General features: G+C 28.7%; 1 protein-coding gene across 1 annotated transcript in view; it reads right to left on the reverse strand.

Moving 5' to 3' along the window:
- Positions 1 to 1,592: 1,592 nt before the first annotated feature.
- LOC100261731 (receptor-like protein EIX2) overlaps positions 1,593 to 23,028 on the reverse strand; it is a 33,286-nt gene continuing 11,850 nt past the window's right edge. Inside the window, exons 3-4 of the mRNA XM_059743410.1 lie at positions 20,333 to 20,447; positions 1,593 to 1,837 (exon numbers count right to left, since the gene is read on the reverse strand). Of these exons, the coding sequence (XP_059599393.1) occupies positions 1,593 to 1,837; positions 20,333 to 20,447 (360 nt within the window). The remainder of the gene's footprint in view (positions 1,838 to 20,332; positions 20,448 to 23,028) is intronic.

Consider the following 23,028-nt stretch of genomic DNA (forward strand, 5'->3'; position numbering starts at 1 on the left):
ATTAAATAAATTAAAGTGAGTATGAGAATTTTCGGAAATCGGAATTGAATTTTAAATATCGGAATTTTGAAGTATTATTTGAAGGTTAAAATTTTATAAATTAGGCTTGGGAATTGGAAGTTAGAAAATTTATTAAGAAATTAGTGCTTTAAAGAAAGTGATTCATATAAAGTATATGCAAGCAAATGGGCCAATTTTAAAATGGGTAAATAACTCAGTGAGGCCTTCTCTTCCTCATTAATTTTTTTTTATCTTTCCGCTTGGGCCTGGGCTTCATCACAAGCTCAAAACCAACAGCAAAGTCACCTAAGCCTTCAAGCCCATTAGCCATTGTGGGCATCTCTTCATAGGCTTGGGCCTGGGTTCCAAGTTCAAAACCCAAGCCCAAAACCATCATGGGCAAAACAGCCCATCTCTTCACCATCTATCTCTCCACCCGCGAAGTCTCCACCGGCGGCACGATGAAGAGGAGAGCCGTGGCAGCGCAGGGAAAAGAGGAGCAGTGGCGGCGCGGGGAAGAGGGGAGTCGTGGCGGCGATCCGGTGACGTTCAGAAGGTGCTGCCGCCATGGTGGCTGGTGCAGGTGCGCGCGTAGCTGGTGTTCAGAATTGATGCGGCGGCGCCGAGCCCAAAGGTGGCTCCGACGAGGCTCGTGAAGAAGGAAACTGCTGCTTAGCTGCTGCCCATTTTCCAAACATAGGAGAAGGCTCACACTCGGAGAGGTTCGAGTGGTGACGGGTATGAGGATGTAGGGAGAGAAGTGGTGGTGAGGGGTAGATTAGAAGAATGGGTATGACGTGAGCTTTAGAGAAAGAGAGAGGGAGAGATAGGTAGAAATATGGGTGTTAGAAGGTGGGCATGACGGATGATGCGTGGGAACCAAGGTGCATGGAGAATAGCATAACCATGCATGGCCATGCGAAGGTGGAGAGAACGAACGTGGAGGGCACCTAAAAGAGGATAGATGGGTGGTGTGGTGTAGAGAGAGAGTGTAATGGACGAAAGATGAAATGGGTTAAAGGGTGTGAAGAAGGTTTAGAGTGAGAAAATGGGCTTAGTGGGGCGGCGTGATGGGTAGAGTGGGTGGCAACGGGTATAAGATATTAGAGGGAGAAGTGGGTTGCTTCGGGCAGTCAGATTCAAACATTGTTGAATATTGCACAGGCATCACCATGAGGACTACAACCTCTCAAGAAACATTGACAACTCCAAGATGCGATTTTAATGTAGCGATTTTCATTCTCCTTCTAGCCTCACCCAAGCTAACCAGAGATTCACAGGTTTTAAAATAAAATAAAACGCGCGTGGAAGAATGAGAAAACAGAGGGTAAAAACAATGTAAATCCCAAGAAGCAAACAAAGAATATCCAATGATAATTATATTGAACCTCGTTCCAGGTGTAAATCCTCAGGCCATGAGTCGTGGAAAAACGGAGAACGCTAACACGATTTGAATGAACCCATACGCATGATATCTTCAAATGAAATCAAAGAAAAGCGAGAGAATAACAGAGCAAACACGTTCGAGCAGTGAATGAAAACTAAAACCCATAAGGAAAATGCATGAAGAACAAAGGTGATGAGAAATATGATCAGAAAAACCTACGAGGCTCGCACCTGAGAGGGCTTCTTCCCAAAAACAAATCAGAAAACCCGTGGGTTTGGCTCCTGCTACTCTGCTCCGCTTTCCTCACCCCCTTCCTCTCTGCAGATCCCCCGCCAGCACCCTCAAAAGGATCCTCCTTTTCTCTTTTTTGTCCCCTCTGTTCCCCTCTTCTTGCCGCAAGCCAGCCGTATCTCGTCCCATCTGCAGCCCCCAAAAGCTCTGCCTTCTCCCCTGCAGCTTCAGAGCCCCCAAACACAGCCCTCCCATCATGTCGAGCCCCGGGAAATGAAAATTAAAATTCAAAAGAAGGGTCCCTGCTTCCGGGGGTCTACAATGTTTTATTTTTCTACAATTTTTTTCTTTCCTTTTTCTTTGACTCTATTTTCCTTTCTTTGCATTTTTCCTCAAACTTTATAATAACCAAATATAACCTAAAGATTTTTTTTAGAAAATGTCAAATGTAGACTCTTGGAATCATTGGAACCTAGATTGGGAAAGTGATTCCTAGATATTTTTGGAACGTGTCCATAACGTAAATGTGAAAGAGACCATGAATAATAGAGTTTGACAAAATTTGAAATGTTGATCAATAAAGATAATTAGTTGACTTGAAACTCTTAACTACAATACAAAATACAAGGACTTTGACTCATTAGTAAACATATCCAAACAAACCTTTCAACAATTTTGATATTTCTATGAACTTCAACAAATGTGATACATGAAAGCAATTTGTCTCAACTTGTGACAAACCAATATTTTTTCACTATGAGGAAGATGATACTTTCCCTTTTCAAATATTTTTCTCTTTCTTATTATGTCTTGCAACTAAAGTCATTATAGTGTTGGTTTTTTGGTTTGTAAATTTCTTATTAGCACTATTACTAATTGAAAATTCATTTCATGAAGAATGATTATCATAGAATATAGAGATGACTTAAGACTAGATGACCTCTGTTCTAAGTTGGTGTACACTTAAAAATTGATATTTTAGTTTAAAGATTCAATCATAAAGATTCCATCCCCCAATTTTCTCTCACATTCCATCCAAATGATCTACCTAATGGAATCCTATGAAGAAGGAAAAGAATATTTATTGCGAGTTATAAGGAAATTAGATAAGGATGATATCACTAAGGAATTTAAGATCTACAAGCTGGTGGATTGTCGTGGGAATTGTGAGTGGATTGAAATAAAAAGCTTGGGAGATGTCACCTTGTTCTTGGGAGACAATCATTCCATCTCCGTCTTGGCTTCAACTTCTGTAGGATGTAAGCCAAATTCTATATACTTTTATGACAATTTTTTTAATTACTACAATTTCTTTGGGGGCCCTTTTCATTTCGGTGTTTTCAACTTGGAGAATAGAAGAATTGCAAAATATCTCATATTGGATAACATGCAAAGTTGGTTGATGCCACTTCCAATTTGGATTGTACCAACATTCATACGAAGCCATTCAATTAATTTTTAGTCAGGGAATTTTTGAATTCATATCCAATTTTCCCTAGTTGGGAGTTTTCTTATACATTATGTTTATAATGATACAATTCAAAGTTGATTAATGCTAAATTTTCTTTCTTTGTACAAACTTCATTTTTTTCTTTTAAGGGAATAGAGCATTTGGACTTTTATTGGGTGGAATTTAACCTTTTAATTATATAGAAATTAAATAATTTGAAAATATATAAGTTTCTAATTAATTAGTTATATTTAATTTTCTTTGTTTTTCTTTTATATCGGATAACAAAAAAATTAAACTAAGTTTCATTATATTTCATTTCCATTTTGACTTTTTGAACAAATCAAATAAGAGAATTTTGGTTTTTTATCTCCATGTTTTTTCCTTTTGTTTTTTCGAGCCGATATAAGAAGCAGGGGCTACCTCTTCAATATATTGAATAGAACTTGAAGTTGAAAAAAAACAGTTTTTGAAAATTCATAATACTATTTGGCTATTGATCTTTGTTTTTTTTTTTTTTTAAATAAAGTAAAATAAATAAGAATTTTTTAAAAAAACAAGTAGAAGTTCTTTTTACCTCTTTTTAAAAATATAAGGAAAACACAAAAAAAAAATTATAAAACTATAAAAAAAACAAATAAAATTAAACATGATTTTTCATTCTTTTTCTCTCTACATGATCTGATCTGATAATCTTCAAATATAATTTTCCTCTAAATTAAAATTTCTTTTAATTTCTCTATAATTTTGCATTAAGCAATTAAATATCAAATCAAGTTAGGTTTGATATATAAAATTTATTACTTTTCAAAAACAATTTGAAATTTATAATAGATTTAATTAGTACTAAAAAAATTGTGAAACTCAATAATATTAGAAAATCATAGACCAAAAATCATTTTAAATGTCTTGGTTAGTTTTTTTTTTTACATATATCATATTTTTACAAACCTTTTCACTAGGTAAATAAACTTTAAATTAGGCAACACTTAATGCATTGGATTTATTTACGAGTTTAGTCATTTTTAAAAATAACTTAAAATTCAAATAATAATACAATTAATACTATAAATTTATAAACAAAAATTGGTCTAAAACAACTTTATTGTTTCTCTTTTATATAATATCATTATTTTCTAATTTCTTTTCAATTGGAAAATGAGCTTCAAATTCAACTACAAAACTTAAGGTATTGGAATAATTAGAAAGTTTAGTAATTTTTAAAAATAAATTAAAACTCAAATAATAAATTTCGATTAATAAAATAAATTTATGGATAAAAATTGGTTTATAATAAGTCTATTTTTTTTTTGAACATAATTATATTTTTATAAATTTTTAAATTAAGCTACACTTTGTATTGAATTTATTAATGAGTTTAACAATTTTAAAAAATAATTTGAAAATGGATCTTATCACTAAAAAAAATAAAATCAAAATTGATATATTATAAATTAAGATATAGTTAATAATTTAAATTCTTTAATGAATCTTTCAATTTTTAAGAATTAAGAATAATTTGAAATTCAAAAAATTAATCTTATTAATTGCAAATTAAATCAAAACATTTTAAAATATTATATTCATAATTGAATACTAAATGTGTGCATGTAATAAAACACTTGGCTCATTTGTATGTTTAAAAAGTCAAACCTTATTTGTTATTCATTTTAAATAAAATATTATTAACAATTAGTATTTTTAAGTCATTATTATTTATTTTTAACAAAAAAATTACAAAGATATTAATATCTTTATGTTTCTAACATATAATAAAATAGTACATTTTTTTTATAAAAAAATATAATTTATGATTTTATTATACTATTACTATTTGTGTTTTATTAAAAACTATTTTTTTTTAATTGTGAGTGATTACAAAACTATTTTTATTTTTAATAAGACTTGAACTAAACTTAATTAATCTTACATAAATTGAATTTACAATATTTTTATAAAATCAAAACAGAAAAATTATTTTTAAAAACAATTTATCTAAACAAGTTTTTGTTTTTATTTTAAAAACAATTTGTCAAACAGACTTATTTTTATAAAACACTGAAAAAGCATTTTTTGTTCTTTAATTTAAAAACAACTTTTAAAAACAAGTATAAAAAGACATAGTCAATCCATTGAACTTCTGGACAGACAAATGGGCCCAGTCACTTGTCCATTTTCATTTTATTACATCAATTGGTTGGTCTTTCAACATCAAGACTTTAAAGACTTCAATTGTCCCACACTTGGTGAGAAACCAAAGACTCTGACATTTTAAAAAACTTCACATCTAAATCATTATTTTTGTCTTAATAATTAATTTTATTATCAACTTTATTTTACTATTTCTTAAAATTATTGAAAGAAAATCTTTTTAGAAGTTGTAGAAAACCTACTTCCGTCTATTTAGAGTTCATTTTAGCTTATTTAATAAGGCACACCACTTTCTAGCAAGTTGCAAAAGTTTGAATTAAATAATGAAAAGAAAATATGATTAATAGTTTCCTACCAATTAGGTCTAGGAGTTTAGTGCCCTTCTAGGGTCTGTTTTTGTCCTGGGAAGATGCATAATTTGTTGAAGCTTCTAACCATTGGACAACTTAAGTGAAGAGGATGGATCATAGTTAATAAATTAGTGAGAAACTAACAATTAACCACAATCTTATCCATTGCAAGGGAAGTAATAAATAGTTTAAAAAAATTGACTTATGGGAAAGTCATGAATATCATTATATGACAAGTTTGATATTTACTATTTGAATTTGGATACTTTTTTGTTCTCTTGAAAAAGCCCACAATCATGAAATTTATTTATTACCACAATTTTGGGGTAATACTTTTTTTTTTCTTTTACCATAATTAATAAGGTTACGTGATTGTATAACCTACTTGTATATTGAATTTTAGGCATATAAATCTTAGGAAGATTATTTTTATTTTTCAAATTAGAAACTTATATATTAAAATAAAATATCCAAAAATTTTATAATTTAAGGAAGTAAAATTTTTTTGACTCCTTAATTTTTTTTTAAACAATTTTGAATTTTTTTTTTAATATAAGCCTATAAGAGTTATTATATCTTATATAAGAAATACTATTTTTCATATTTTAAAAACAAAAAATCAAAAGTATATGTAGACAAAATAATAAGTATTTTCTTTATTTTTTATATTATTAAAACAAATAGATAAAGATTTTAGAATTTATAAAATTTTCATTAATTTTTTATATTTTAGTCTTCTAATTTTTTTATTGCTCTATGAAATGACCCAATATTTATTTTATTTTTGCTTTTCCATGGTTAGAAGATCAAAATTAAATTTAGAAATTCTCTAACAGACTCTTTTAAAATGAAGTAACAAGGAAAGATGTTAACATTTTTCTTCTTATCATTTATGATTGTAAAGTAGGAAGCAAACTTAAAAATTTATTAAATTGATTATAAAAATATTTGGTTTTGTCAAATATCAACTTCTTGAAAAGACTTTAAAAACTAAAAAAAAGAAAAAGAAAAATCACTTAATTTCCCATAAAGAGAGAGAGAGAGAGAGAGATTAGTTATAGTATTATTAAATAAACCATGCATATGTAAGGAAAGAGAAATTAGTTTAGTATCACGAAATAAACCCGCATATCTAGATAAATATTTTGAAAACTACCTTCACTTATTTTCACATCTAAAATATTTTAAAAATTACCTTTAATTATTTTCACATCTAAAAACGACTTTTTTGACTTTTTAAAATTTGTATTATGCATGATACAATTTTTATTTATTTTTTGGTAATTTATACCATACCAATTCATGTGAAGCCAATACCTTAAAATGGAAATCATCATTCAAGGCAACTTCTTTTGTGTTTCATGTTCTCCACCCATTATAACTCAATTTGATAGGATAAGTTTAAAAGATGTAACTACGTGACCTTTACTTCAAAGGAATTGTCAAAGGTCCATGGCTTTTTTCCAATGTGAAACCAAAGACTTAAAAACCCATTATAACTCAATTTGATATGACAAGTTTGAAAGATGTAATTACATGACCCTTGCTTAAAAGGACTTATCAAAGGTCCATGGCTCTTTTCTATGTGAAACCAAAGACTTAAAAACCCATTATAACTCAATTAGATAGGAAAAGCTTAAAAGATGCAACTACATTTCCCTTACTTAAAAGGACTCATCAAACATCCATGGCTCTTTTCCTATGTGAAATCAAAGACTTAAAAATGCTTTTTAATTCTTCCTGTGAAAGCAACAATTATTCAAAGTCTAAAAGCATTTTTGGAAGACTTCATGTGAAAGCATTATTTGAAGCACCAATTCTTCTAAACCAATTTCTTGACTATAGAAAGATAACTAAAACCAAATTTTATATGACCTAAAATTGATTTACTTTTTCACAATACACACTTTATTAGACCAACATTACTTATTCTAAGTCATAATAACAAAAGGTATTACATGCAAAACTTTTATGAAAACTTTATTCAAGATATAGCTCAAGAGATAGAATTAGATGCTAGAAACTTTTATCATTTAATATTTTTAAGAACTTTCATAGATTTTCCCATTCATTAATAATTTTCTTTGATGAACACATCTTATATAAAACATATATAAGCTTTCTAGCAATTAATGATAACATACACTGATTAATGATAACATACACCGTTTGAGAACTTGAGGACATTAATTATAAGATGTAAGTATAAAATAAATGTCTATCAATCAACTTAATTAAAAATCTGAGTGATTTTCTTAAGCGTCAAGGAATCATAACTTTCCACCAAAATAACTAAATAAAGTTTTATAGTTCCTTTAATTTTGCAAATGGTAAAAAAACAAGAAAAAAAAATAAAAGAAACAGATCTTTATTGATTGATAAAATTGCAAGAATGTCAATTTTGTCGAATTATTTGAATAATTAAACTATCTATTTGAAAATGTACACTTCCTATAATTGTTGATGTAATTCTTATAAAACTATCAAATTACTTCATTTCTTTGAGTATGAAAAGAAGCCTTTGGTAGTTACCACCCTACAAGACCTACAATTCAACTTGGGTGAGAATAATGAAACCTTATAAAAACCTCCATTCTTATATTGAAAATATAAGGAACAAATTCAATTTCAATGCATTTAATCAAGGGCAATACCTAAGGCAATGGTGTAAGATTATGGCAAGTGGTGTCACAAGGATATGCACAAACAATCTCTTTAGTTATCCTTATGCTAAAATACTAGTCACCAATTGCTTTTGCAATAGTCTAAATAAGATAATCGGGTTCTTAGTAAGGTTTCTTGATTTAGAAAAAAAAAAACAAAGAGACAACAAAATTTGAAATTGATAGGATATGTGATTGGAATATATAAAAGACATCCATCAAAGAGCTAGGGTTGAACCCCAAGTAACAGGAGATATACAAACGATGCCAAAACAACAAACAAAATCCACCTCAAACATGCACACAAAACACTCCCCCACTAACTAATACTAAACTAATCAATAAAATCTAATAAGGATACAAAACCATCTTAAATATGTTGGTGAATCCATTAGAATATGGAGAAAAATAAGAGTCCTTTATTGTAAAACAAAGAACCTAGTATTGGATTTCTTGACTATAAAAAGATAATTAAAATCAAGTTTCGTATGACCTAAAATTGATTTCTTTTTTCACAATACACACCTAATTTTTTGACCAATAATACTTATTCTAAGTCACAATAACAAAAAGTACTACATAGAAACTTTTATGTAAACTTTATGCAAGATGTTCCTCAAGAGATATAATTAGAGGTTAGAAACTTCCGTTATTTGATATCCTTTAAAACTTTCCTATATTTTCCCTTTTATTAATAATTTTCTTTGATGAATACATCTCACATACTACATAAGTTTCCTAGCAATTAATGATGGCAACCACCATTTGAGAACTTGAGGATACTAATTGTGAGGCATAAGTATAAAATAAATGTTTATCAATTTAACTGAAAATTAGAGTGATCTCCTTAAGCAAAAGTCAAAGGAAGACTTTCTAGAGAAATAACTAAAATAACTAATGAAAGCTTTGTAGTTTATCTAATTTTTTCAAAAGAGAAAAAAAAGAAAGAAAATTAAAAGATATGGATCTTTATTGATTGACAGAATTGCAAGAATAATGTCAATTTTGCCAAATTATTTGAATTGTTGAACTATCTATTTGAAACTATACACTTCCTTCAAGTGTTGGTGTGGTTCTTATAAAACTATCAAATTACTTTATTTCTTTGAGTAAGAAAAAGAAGTCTATGACAGTTACCACCCTACAAATATTTTATTTGAGACCTGCAATTCAACTTGTGGCTAAAAATAATGAAACCTTATAAAAGCCTTCATTCCTATATTGAAAATATAAGGAATAGCTTTAATTTCAATGTATGTAATCAAGGGCAATACCTAAGGCGATGGTATAAGACTATGGCAAGTGGTGTCACAAGGATATGCACACTCAATCTCTTTAGTTATCATTCTTCTAAAATACTAGTCACCAATTGCTTTTGTGATGGTCTAAATAAGATAATTTGGTTTTCAGTAAGGTTTCTCGATCTTGAAAAAAAACAAAAATAAAAACAAAAAAAAATAAAAAAAACAAAAAAAAACACCAAAGAGAACAAATTTACAAATGATGGTACATTTGGTCATTATTTTTTTGAAAGGAAAAATATATAAAAGACACCAAGCAAAGAGTTGGGGACAAACCCTAAGCAACGGGAGGTATACAAAGGATGGCAAAACAACAAACAAAAACTACCTCAAACAAGCACACAAGACACTCTCCCACTAACACACACTCAACTAATCAATAAAATCTAACAAGGATACAAGACCATCTTGAATATCTTGGTGAAGCCATTAGAATATGGAACAAAAAATAGAGTCCTTTATCATAAATAAAGAGTCAAGTATTGAATTTCATTAAAACATCTTTGATTCATTTCTTTTCAAAGTATCCAAAACAAGCAAAGAGGGTTGTCCTCCAAATTTTTCTTCTATTTTTGCTCACATGACTCATGTTCCATCCCTTTAGCAAATGTTTCATAGAAAAAGGGTAAACCCAAGACAAGCTAAAAAGAAAAAAAATGCCAAAAATGCATTGCATTATTATGACAAATATCAATCACTTCATGATATGAAGTTACATATGAATAGTGGGGTGGTTTATCTATTAGAACCATGACACAAAGTCACATAAAGCATATGCATCATCAACTAATAGGATCTAAATTGAACTCAGGTACACTCGTTTGAACTAACAATAATAACTTGACATTTGATAACACACACATGCTAAAATGGGTTTAGTCAATGGGATTGAGAGGTTAGATGATAAAATGGGTTTAGTCAATAGGATTGAGAGGTCAGCTCAAGAAAAAAAATGCCAAGTATCATACTTGGGCTCGTAATTAGGTTAAAATATATATATATACAAATGGGCATATCTCGCATAATAGGATTGTGTTCCAATATATTAGATATATTACAACATTTGGTTGTATATAAGTTTGAATTGGTCATTTCCTAACTCAAATATTTGTTGGAAATTGGAAAGGAAAACTAACCTTATTTGCCACTTTTAAATCAGATTTCAATAGCATTTCAAAAAATTCAACTCTCATCCATTAACTATTTTAGTTACATATTTAAACTTAATCTAGTGGTAGATAATGGAAGACAACAATGAGACAAATGAAGGCAATCTACCTTATTGTTCACTCTTGGGAGTCAATTGCAAGCCATGTGTCTTGTGACTCACTTTGGCAATAAGCAAAGCATGAATTTATAAACATCTCTCCTCTTTTTGAATAAGTGTAAAATTGTTTCAAAGTTGTAAGCATATCTTTCCTGAAACCTAAATGACAAAAATTGAAAGTAATAAATAAGCCAGAATTGTTGATACCTCGCGCTTCTGGAGTTCCACGTAGTTGCCAAATGGATGGACAAGCGATCTCAACCCACAAAGGTTCTTGATTCAGTCGTTATACCTGCAAAAAGGCATCCGGACAGGGTGTCCGGACGTACCCTCCGATGGTTTTGTTAGCCATGGTTGGAGAGGGAGATATAAATCAGTTGGCCTTTTACTAGGTATCAGGCGATTACCTTCCTCTTCGTGTGAAGGTTTATATATAGTGCCAGGAATACTGTTCCTCTCATTAATGGTGGGGAGATATTTTATGTTGTCATGATGACATTGGATGGCAGCAGGGTCATCACCACCCTACGGGCGGCTGTCAGAAACCGTGGTAGGTGATGCGGCTGTCAGAGATCGTGGGAAGTGATCATGTAGAATGATCGTGGGAAGTGACTTGTTGTCACCTCAACCCGTCCTTTCACTCTGCAGGTGATGGGACGTGGGCCATGGCTAGTTGTTGTGATAGCGTGTAAGACTTGCTTTACTTTAGTCAATGATCCGGGCAATCATATCCGGATAGCCCATGTTGGTTATCCGGATGTATTGTGGAGCGGACGCATTTATGGAAGCTGTCCGGATGTCTATGCTTTGTAAGCGTTGTTTGCTCTTCCTTGAGGCAATCCGGATAAAAAGTGCGTCATGTGTGCTTTATAGGAAGATCCGGATGAGGGTGATCTGGATGACAATGCTTGTCATGTGTCACTGTAAGATGCGTGCCACGTGTCACTGTAAGATGCGTGTCACTGTAAGATGCGTGCATGCTCCATCACTCATATTCCCATTCATCACATCCATTAAACTCATACACCCATCTGATTGGTCCTCCTATTGCCAATCCTTAAGCACAGTAGGTTCAAAACCTAGCATGCACTGAAATGGCTCTCCATCCTGGCAGTCCTTATGTATGGCATGATATAGAATTTGGAAATCTAGATTATCATTTATAGAGGTACTTTGCAAGATCTTTTTGGATATTCATGAAAAAGAAACACGCTCAAGGTGGAATTTTTTTGTAAATGTGCCCTCAAAATTCAATTTCGAGTTATCAGAAGTGCACCTTTGCAAGCATCCAATCGCATTGTCGATATCGCTAGCACCTCCTTTTATGGAACAGGGGAAGTTAGCGGACCACTTCAGCGAACAGGGAAGAGAGAGTTTCTATGTGGAGCCCAGATGCATAGGGTTATGGCATTGGAAAGACATCCCTGCACCAACCACATCCTTAGGTTCTAACTGTTCTTCTAAATAGGGAGGCACTTGGGATTCTCGCTGGTGCGACACAATGCTGCGAGGTTGATTTTCGGAAATAATCAATTTTTTGTTTTGATGCGGACCTTGACTTGTAAGCTAAGAAGTGTACACTATATCCTATTTCAAAGACTAAAAGCACAAGCTTGTCGCACAATTCATCTGAAAAGGCTCCCATTGGTTTGTCACACTAAAGCTAGTTGCCATGGACATGATAGCAAACGAGTAGGTTTGGCATTGATCCGAAATGAGTTTCTGGGTCTGAGAAAGAATGCTCTTGCTTTGAGGAGAATTTTTGGCACCCCGAGGATTGCATGGAGGATGCAAGGAAGCTTATTATTAATATTGGTGCATCAATGTGAACTTGGGAAAAGTTGCAGTAGGTTGAGATGCTTACACAGTATGGACTCCAAGTTGATGGTAGCTTTAGTTGGAACATGAACTTGATGAATTTGAGATGATGGAAAGGTTGTGAGGTGCGAATTTCTTTGACACTGATACCAAAAAATGGACCAAGAAGAACGCTGGTCATCGCACTCGCAAGCATGGTTTTATTTGGCTCTATTACGGACCCATCGGGCAGATCACCAACACTTGTATGAATGATCAGAAAGACAGACTGTGGCCTATGCTGCAGAAACTTGGTGTGACTATTGGAGCCTGAAGGGAAGGATTTGATGGGAAAGACACTGATGGTGTGTGTCTAGAGAGCAAGTTGGCATATGATTGGGAACTCTTGAAGGGACCTTTTTGACCATTTTTGGTAAAGTTAATTACACACTCAAGATGAAGAAATCTGCAACAAGAGATGTCCTCAACCATGTTGATCCAAGGCAAAATTTGGTTGTAGGACCCACTCCAATGTACTACCCAAAGGCCATATGTCATCTTTTTTTTCTTTTTTTTTTCTTTATTTCTTGATGCCAAAATTTAATTTTCAAAACTTTAATCTTTGAATAATTTTTCAAAATTCCAATTTTCAAATTTAATTTTCAAAACTTCCATTTTCAATTTTTTTTTTTTTTCAAAATTCCAATTTTAAAAACTTCTATTTTTAAACAATTTTTCAAAATTCCAATTCTCAAATTCAATTTTTAAAACTTGCATTTTCAAATAATTTTTCAAAATTCCAATTCTCAAATTCAATTTTTAAATTTTCCATTTTCAAATAATTCTTCAAAATTCCAATTTTCAAAACTTTAATCTTCAAATAACTTTCCAAAATTCCAATTTGCAAATTTAATTTTTAAACCTTCCATTTTCAAATAATTTTTCAAAATTCCAATTCTCAAATTTAATTTTCAAAACTTCCATTTTCAACCAATTTTCCAAAATTCCAATTTTCAAATTTAATTTTCAAAACTCTCATTTTCAAATAATTTTTCAAAATTCCAATTTTCAAAACTCCCATTTTCAAATATTTCTTTTAAATTTTTATTTTTTTAATTTAATTTTTAAGATTTCAATTTTCAAATAATTTTCAAAATTCTAATTTTCTTTCAAATAATTTTAATTTCACTCCAGTTTTCAAATATTTTTAATTCTACAACTTTTCTTCATTTATTAAGGTTTTAGGTCAAAGAAATCTCATTTTTAATAAACTTGCTACCTTTCCCTTCATATAAGCACTTTCACAATTTTTTTTTTTTTCAAATAATCTTTTGTTTCTCTTGATTTTAAATAAACATGGATATGATTTTCATAATTTCAAAATAATGGAATTTGTGATATTAATTCATACAAAATCAATTGGGCTTTGGTAGGGGCACAACATTTTTAACATTTCTTTTGAAAATAATTCAAGTGAATTGTATAATTGATATTGTTTGATTTTGATTGATTTTGTGTAAAATATTTTACACTTATCATTGTGCACTAACTTTGTTTTATGATAGCATTTTATTACCAATTGTTAAGGTACACTCTCACTCTCACTTTGTTTATTTATTCGTTACCATAACTTACTTTTGATCTATTATCATTTTGGTATCCATTGATTTCCTAGTTAATTGTCATATGTGTTTCACCTTATTTAGTAGAGACTCATTTTTAGGGGCTTAAAGGAGTACTACAGTTTTTATTATACCTTCCCAATAAGTAATCTGACTCTCATACCCGACTTTTGTTTTTTACAGACTGTCTTTTCCAAATAAGAAGTCACACTAGGATTTTCTTTCTTATTTTGTTCTCTTTAAAAATAAATAAGTCTTTTTCAAAAAAACAAATCCAATTTTCAATAAATAAAAAGCTAGTTCGCCATCGAGTGGAGACACACGTGAAAAAGACGATGGTCCACAAAGTGATAGTGATTTTTTAAAATAGGATTAATGAGATAAATATGGAAAATAGTTTAAAAAAAAATAAAATGATAATATAATTGTGGGAGATTTTTTGAAAAATCAATGATAAATCAGCGATTTTTTTGCACGCTATCCTTCCATGCACGACTTCCAATTTTTTCACCGTCGATATTTCGCCATTTTTTCCTGATTTTTTGCCCAACCAATAATCGGTGATGACCGAAATATGGGCGAAATATCCTAATTTTTCAAACATTATGTCTAATTATAACATCATATGGAACCACAAAGTACATGCTAAGAGATTCAAAGCAATAAACATAGGGAAAATTTTAATTGGTACACAATATTTTCTGAGTTAAGATAAAAAATGTTGTCCTAATGAAATCCAAACATACTGTGGGAAAAAGCACTGTGCAAAAGTAGAAAAGAAAATTGTTAAAGAGTGTAAAAAGAATGCATTGAAGAACCTATTGTATTTCAGCAGTGTTGTCGAAAATCCTACTAGATGTGGATGATGGAGAAATTACCTATATTATGTTTTGAAAAAAAGAAAAATCATTGACAAAGAACATATTATTTTTTAAATTATTTAAACAATTCTTATTAAAGAAACATTTTATTGCTAAGAATCCCAATAAAATCCTAATAAAAATTACCATTTATTGCAATTAATGTTATTCTCAATATTGGTTTTACTTCTATTTAAAAAAAATAAAATCTATCATTGATTTATTGATTCAATAAATTCATAAAAGTACATTTTTAACCATAGATTATTTCAATTTATTTAAAAAAAATCAGAAAAAGAACTCCATTATTACCATTTTATTATTATTAAAAGAATTTTAAGAAAAATTCTTGATCATTTTATTAACAAAATACTTTCACAAATATTCTCTGCCATTTATCATTTCATTTTATTATCAACATATTTCTAGAAAATATCATTAACCAATGATCACTAATCAAAGCCACACCCATAATAATATTTAAATAAAAATGGAAAGAAAAGGGAAAAAGTCTCCATGCATTTTTCTTCCATTTTAAGTTTATCTTTAAAATTCTAAGAAACCCTTTTTATATTTATTGGATTTTTTAGAATTTGAAATAAAAAAATCTAATGCTTGCTTTTTTTTTTCTATGTATTAAAAATAAAAATATAAATTAAAACAATATTTTCTTTATTTTCTATTTATTAAAAAAGATGCAATTTATTAAATTTTTCATTTAATTATAATAAAAGATTGTGTGTTAATAAAAGTCCTTAGTTGGATTAGAACTAGGGTTTCATCGTTTGGGTATTTATACATTATTTTTGTTGGATTAGAAGTTAGAACTTAAGAACTCAAGAACTAGGGTTTTGTCGTTATCGTTATAGTATAATCTTCATGTTGATGGCTGGGAAGGAAGCTATGACGTTAAATTTTGTCTCAGATTGAGGATCACTCCCAAACAATCTCCTTGATTCAATTTTAGATCTTTTAGTCCCCATTTCAGACTGTATTTGGTTAAGTGTCGCCTACACCCATTGGCAATCTATAGCTTTGGAGAATTTCCAACAACCTAATCATCTTCAACACCAACGTTCCCAAGGATAACTCCAAAGAAAGGCGGTTTTTGTACAGCATGATCACCCGAAAAAGGCTCGATGAATTCGAGTTAAGGGCCTAAGGCTACCTCGTAACGTAACATATTGTGGATCTTCTTGTGGATGGTTTATCATTATTGATTGTGGTGGGAATTGTGAGTAGATTGAAGTAAATAGCTTGGGAGACAATCATTCCATCTCCGTCTTGGCTTCAACTTCTTTAGGATGTAAGCCAAATTCTATATACTTTTATGACAATTTTTTTAATTACTACAATTACTTTGGGGCCTTTTCATTTTAGTGTATTCAACTTGGAGAATAGAAGAATTGCAAAATATCCCATATTGGATAACATGTAGAGCTGGTTGATGCCACTTCCAATTTGGATTGTACCAACATTCATATGAAGCCATTCAATTATTTTTCAGTCGGTGAATTTTTTAATTCATATCCAATTTTCCCTAGTTGGGAGTTTTCTTATGCATTTTGTTTATAATGATATAATCCAAAGCTTATTAATGCTAAATGTTCTTTCTTTGTAAAAACTATTTTTTCTTTTATTGGACTTTTATTGGGTGGGATTTAACCCTTTAATTATATAGAAAATAATTTGAAGATATATAAATTTCTAAATAATTTTAGTTATATCTAATTTTCTTTGTTTTTTTATGTCCGATAATAAATAAATTAAACTAAGTTTCATTATATTTCATTTCCATTTTGAATTTTTTAACAAATCAAATAAGATAATTTTGGTTTTTTATCTCCACATTTTTTCCTTTTTTTTTTCAATACCTTTATTCATACCAACATAACTAATATTCTTCTTATAAGAAGCCGGGACTGCCTCTTCTATATATTGAATAGAATTTGAGGTTGGAAATCCTAATAATATTAGAATATTCAAAAGTCTTTTTACCACTTCTTAAAAATAAAAGGAAAACACAGAGAAATTTAAAAAAATTAAAAAAAAACAAATAAAATTAAACATGATTTTATTCTTTCTCTCTCCATGATACAATTTTCAAATATGATTTTCCTCTAAATTACAATTTCTTTTAATTTCTCTATAATTTTGCATTAAGCAATTAAATTTCAAATTTCTTTTAATTTCTCTATAATTTTGCATTAAGCAATTAAATTTCAAATCAAATTATGTTTGATATATAAAATTTATTACTTTTCAAAAAAAATTGAAATTTATAACCGATTTAATTAGTACTAAAAATTTATGAAACTCAATAATATTAGAAAGTCATAGATCAAAAATCATTTTAAATGTCTTGGTTAGTTTCTTTTTTACATATATCATATTTTTACAAACTTTTTCACTGGGTAAATAAACTTCAAATTAGGCAACACTTAGTGCTTTGGATTTATTTACGAGTTTAGTAATTTTTAAAAATAACTTAAGATTCAAATAATAATGCAATTAATATTATAAATTTATAGACAAAAATCGGTTTAGAACAATTCTATTATTTCTATTCTATATAAAATCATTATTTTCTAATTTTTTTTCAATAGGCAAATGAACTTCAAATTCAACTTACAAAACTTAAGGCATTGGAATAATTAGAAAGTTTAGTAATTTTTAAAAATAATTTAAAACTCCAATAATAAATTGATCAATATAATAAATTTATGGATAAGAATTGGTTCACAATAACTTTTTTTTTTTTTTTTTTTTTTACAGATGACTATATTTTTATAAATTTTTAAATTAAGCTACACTTTGTATTAAATTTATTAATGGGTTTAACAATTTTAAAAAATAATTTGAAAATGGATCTCATCACTAAAAAAAGATCAAAACTGATATATTATAAATTAAGGTATAGTTAATAATTTGAATTCTTTAATGAATATTTTAATTTTTAAGAATTAAGAATAATTTGAAATTCAAAAAATCAATTTGATTAATTACAAATTAAATCAAAACATTTTAAAATATTATATTCGTAATTGAATATTAAATTTGTGCATGTAATAAAACACATGGCTCATTTGTATGTTTAAAAAGTTAAACCTTATTTGTTATTCATTTTAAATCAAATATTATTAACAATTAGTATTCTTAAGTTATTATTATTTATTTTTAACAAAAAATTACAAAGATTATATTTATGTTTCTAACATATAATAAAGTAGTACATTTTTTTTATAAAAAATATAATTTATGATTTTATTATACTATTACTATTTGTGTTTTATTAAAAACTATTTATTTTTTTAAAATTGTGTATAATTACAAAACTATTTTTATTTTTAATAAGACTTGAACTAAATTTAATTAATATTATATAAATTGAAATTACAATATTTTTATAAAATCAAAATAGAAAAATTATTCTTAAAAATAACTTATCTAAACAAATTTTTTGTTTTTATTTTAAACACTGTTTTTAAAAATAATTTGTTAAACAATCTTATTTTTATAAAACACTAAAAAACTTCTTCTTTTTTTGTTATTTTAACTTGAAAACAACTTTTAAAAACAAACATAAAAAACATAGTAAAATTGACCCTAAAATGTTCTTAAATCTGTTTTTTATATGTTTAAAAATAATTTTTATCGATAGTGTTTTGATTGTAATCATTCTCCATATTTATATAATTATTCTTTAAAAAAATCTAAATAAAATAAATAAAAACAATTAAAAGATATTTTCGGAAAACATCTTTTTTGTTTTCTAATAACCAAACATGTTTTTCTGTTTTTTTTTTTCTTAAAAATAGAAAAGTATTTTTTTAGAATGGTTGACGAAGATAGTCTTTTTTTTTTTTTTTTTAAAGGACAAAAGCTCACCTAATTGCATAAAATATAAAAAATAATCCAAAGTGCTCAAAGCACTTTCAGTCCTCATGGGCTTCGTAGATGGGCCTAGCCCAACAATTGACTGAGAATCCTCACGACGCCGGTTTTAATATCGTTAATCAATGTCCGCGCAGTCTCTCAACAGCTCAAGGAAAATACATTCTCTCCTCTCCAACTATATTCTGAGACTCCCCTATCTTTGTTGCCTTTACTGTTGGCTTCGTTCTCAGCCAGCCACAGCTAGCCCTCCACGTGGTCCGTGGTCCTCATCCCCCCATGCACAATTATCCAAAACAGGCCCAAACCAATACAGACAACAAGTGAAATCCAAAAGTTAAAATAAGGCTAAAACAAATATCCAAGTTCATGGCTCAATTCAAATTTAATAAATCAATGAAGCCCAAGCCCACGTCACCACTAAAAAGCCCAAAATCTAAGCTAGCCTAAATCAATTGAATAACTGAAGCCCGATTCATCAAATCACAGAAGCCCAAATATCCGAAATAAAATAATGTTAACCTAAGTAAAGCAAAGGATCCATGTCAAATAATCTGAACTTGTCAACTTGCGTAAGCCCTTGCCCAGTGGCAAACAATTTATCCTCTGGGCAAACAACCCACGGTGCACCACAGTGCTCTTTATTAATCAATTTTTCATGAAGTTCATCAAAGGATATTAGAGTCCCACGTCCTTCAATAGTATCAACAGTAGATTTGTATTCACGGTCAAGTTCATCGAGAATCTTTTCAATAAAATCTTCGTCATGCATGGGTTTGCCTAAAAGAGCAAGTTTGTCGACACATGTCTTTATAAATTGCATGAATTCGGTGATCATTTGAAAACTTTTGGTAACATGCTTGAGTTGTTCCTTAATATGCTTAATGTGGCCTTGAGAAGGAAGTGCATAAGTATAGGCAAGAGTAGTCCAAGCTTCACGAGATGTTTTGCCTTGTTGAATGAGTAGAATAATAGTGGAGTGAGAGAGCCAACTAAGGCATCAAAAATTAATTTATTAAAATTAATTTAGTTGTAATTAAGAGAATTGGCATTTATTAAAATTATTGTAATGTGTGATATGTTAGGCCTGAATGGAGTTCTTTTTATTTATTTTTTTTCTCTTAATTGAAAACCGTAAGATAAGCTAATTTTACAATTTTTAAAGAATAATATTAATATAAATAACTTTTTACATAAGTTAAAATAAAAAATTTTATAAGAAATAATATTTTCTTATTTCTACATTAAATTTCTTTCTGAATCATAATTTTTTTTAAATAAAATTTCATAAATAAAATATAAAAACTCTCATAAAACATAATTTAAATAAATAAAAATAAAAGACCGTAATTTGCTCACTTCCTTTTGCAGTCTGGTCAATCCGTTGAACTTCTGGACCGGCAAATGGGCCCAGCCACTTGCCATTTTTATTTTCCAATCCAATGTGCCAATTCATCTTTCTATCTGCTAGGCCCTGCACCATTTTAGGCAAACTAAACCAAGTCTTGCTATGAACATAGGTTTTAAAATAATAAGTTTAGTAATTTCTAAAAATAAATTGGATTAAAAAATAGATCCAATTAGTACCACAAAATAGTAGGTTTAGAGTGAGTCATGATTGAACTATTCCTCCTCTGTAGAAAAACTATAATTTTTTTTGTATCTTACTAGATAAATAGATTCAAAATCAAGTGATATTGAATTAAACAAAACTTAATTATGTAATTTTTTTTCATGAATTATAAAATTGATCAGTTAATTAAACATCGAATAACTAATTCAAAATACTGTAACTATAATTGAGTATTAAAAATTATATAATGAAAAACTTAATATATTAAAAATTAAAATTAATCATTTTCTGTTTTAAATTATTATAATTTTTTTTTTAATCAATCATATTTTTATAAAGATGTTAATATGCACATGTTATAATATAGGCTAAAATAGTATCATTTTTAATTAAAATATAATTTATTATTTTAATTTATTATTATTATTCATATTTTACCAATAAATATTTATATTTAAATTTATTTAATTTAAATTTTATTTATCTAAATGATTGAGTTTTTTATTTTTGTTTTCTTTAAAAAAATATTCTTAAAAACAATTTATCAACCACCCTTATTTAAAAAAATACCCAAAAAAACTATTTTTTTTTATTCACTTTTCCTCTTAAAAATAGTTTTAAAAACAATTTTCAAAATCATGTGAAGTAAGTCTTAAGCTTCCTAGAGATAAAGGAATTGGACCATCAAAGGAATTGCTACAAGTGACATACGTTCGAGATGTTTGAGTTTTAAATACTTGTATTTTCTTTGACAGTTAAGTTGATGACAAGTATAAAAATTTAAAACTTGTATTGTGCTTGAGAAATGTACAACATAGTATTGATGGGTTCTTAGTAAAGATTTTGTGGTGCATAAAATTCAAGGGCCAATAAAATGAAAAATTATTTAGATAATTTTTAGTATAAATAAGAGACGCACATTACCTAAAGGTGTCCATGCAAAAATAACATAGGAGTTAATACTAACAAGTGTTTTTTATAAAGAAAAAAAAATATAAGCATTTAAATATGCAAAAAATGAAAATGAAAAAGAGTTAATGAAGTATAAATCATAATATATGAAATTTTCCCACAAGTATGATTCAATAAAGACTCATCCAACTGCACAAATATAAAAATATAATTCAAACAAAGTATTATGAAAACTATATTAAGAGGGGCCTTCATGAGCTTCAAGTTGAAAGTGAGATCACCCAAATGGTTGATGTTTCCCTTCTTCAATCTTCCTGCTTTACCTGTGTCATTACATATCTTGAGCATCATTTATACTAAACCATATAACATCATGTATATATATATATTTTTTCCCACATTACTACTTTTTGCTACTTTATTTTAAAATATCTTATCCTTAACCATGTGCAAAATCGTGCTTTCTTATATGTTAAGGAAACTAGATTGAGAACGTCTAGTTTATTATTCATTTATTTTTTTTGGGTCTAAAAAAAGAAGAATAATAATTATTTCAATAAATTATTATGCTAATCAAATGACAAATCAAAAGCCTAGAAAGGTCTCCATTTGAAATTGTTTTTGATATAGTTAAAATTCACCATCAATTCTCTTATCTTCTCTAACATCTATGACAGCTTAGTCATAATGAACTTGTCAATTAAATTCCATGTCAATAGAGATAAAATAAATAAAATGAACCTAAAATCTTTTTTTTGGGCAAATTGAAAACAAGTATTCTCAAATCATTTTTAGGCAATTAAGTAGACTTGTAAAAATTATTTTGTTAAGGACCTTCAATGATTAAGCTTTGGTTCTAAATCTTAAAACAATTATTCAAATTCTCAATAAAAGCTTAAACTAATACATTAAATTGTGGCTATTCTAAACACCCAAAATGTTTTTATTTGAAGTGTGTTTGAACCTAACACACTTCTCCAAATAATAGATTCAATTTAGTCTTCTAGTAGATATAATTTAAGCACTATTCTAGACACTCAAAATGTTTTTATAAAAATAAATTATGAAATGAGACTTCTTGGATTTGATTTTAGACACATAAAATATTATGAAATTATTTAAAAAATGAGAGATGTGATTTTTCTTTTAAATACTTATTGCACAAGACCTTTTCTTGAGCTAATAAATGTTAATTCAATTTTAAATATGTTATTATGTGATTATCTCTTGGGTTTATTTAGCTTGCAATTTGGACATATTAAATAATTTGTGTAAATGTTTTTAGGATTTTAGAACATCTTAGAGTTATATAAATAAATTAAATCTTGTACGCCTTGGAAATCTACTCTATTCTAAACTAATTCGGTTGTGATTAAAATCGGTACTTAATGAGACATGATTAATTAATTTGGCTAATTGGATTGCCTTCTAGACTTGTTGAAGATGATGTGGAATTTTTTATTCTAAAATTTCATGATTAAATATTTGTTTTAGGATTTATTTTTCAAGTTTCTCTATTATGATCAATTGCTAAAAATTATGTGTAATAGTTTTATTGTGATTTAATCTA

Source organism: Vitis vinifera, chromosome 16, assembly GCF_030704535.1.
Source record: "Vitis vinifera cultivar Pinot Noir 40024 chromosome 16, ASM3070453v1".
NCBI classification, from domain to species: Eukaryota; Viridiplantae; Streptophyta; class Magnoliopsida; order Vitales; family Vitaceae; genus Vitis; species Vitis vinifera.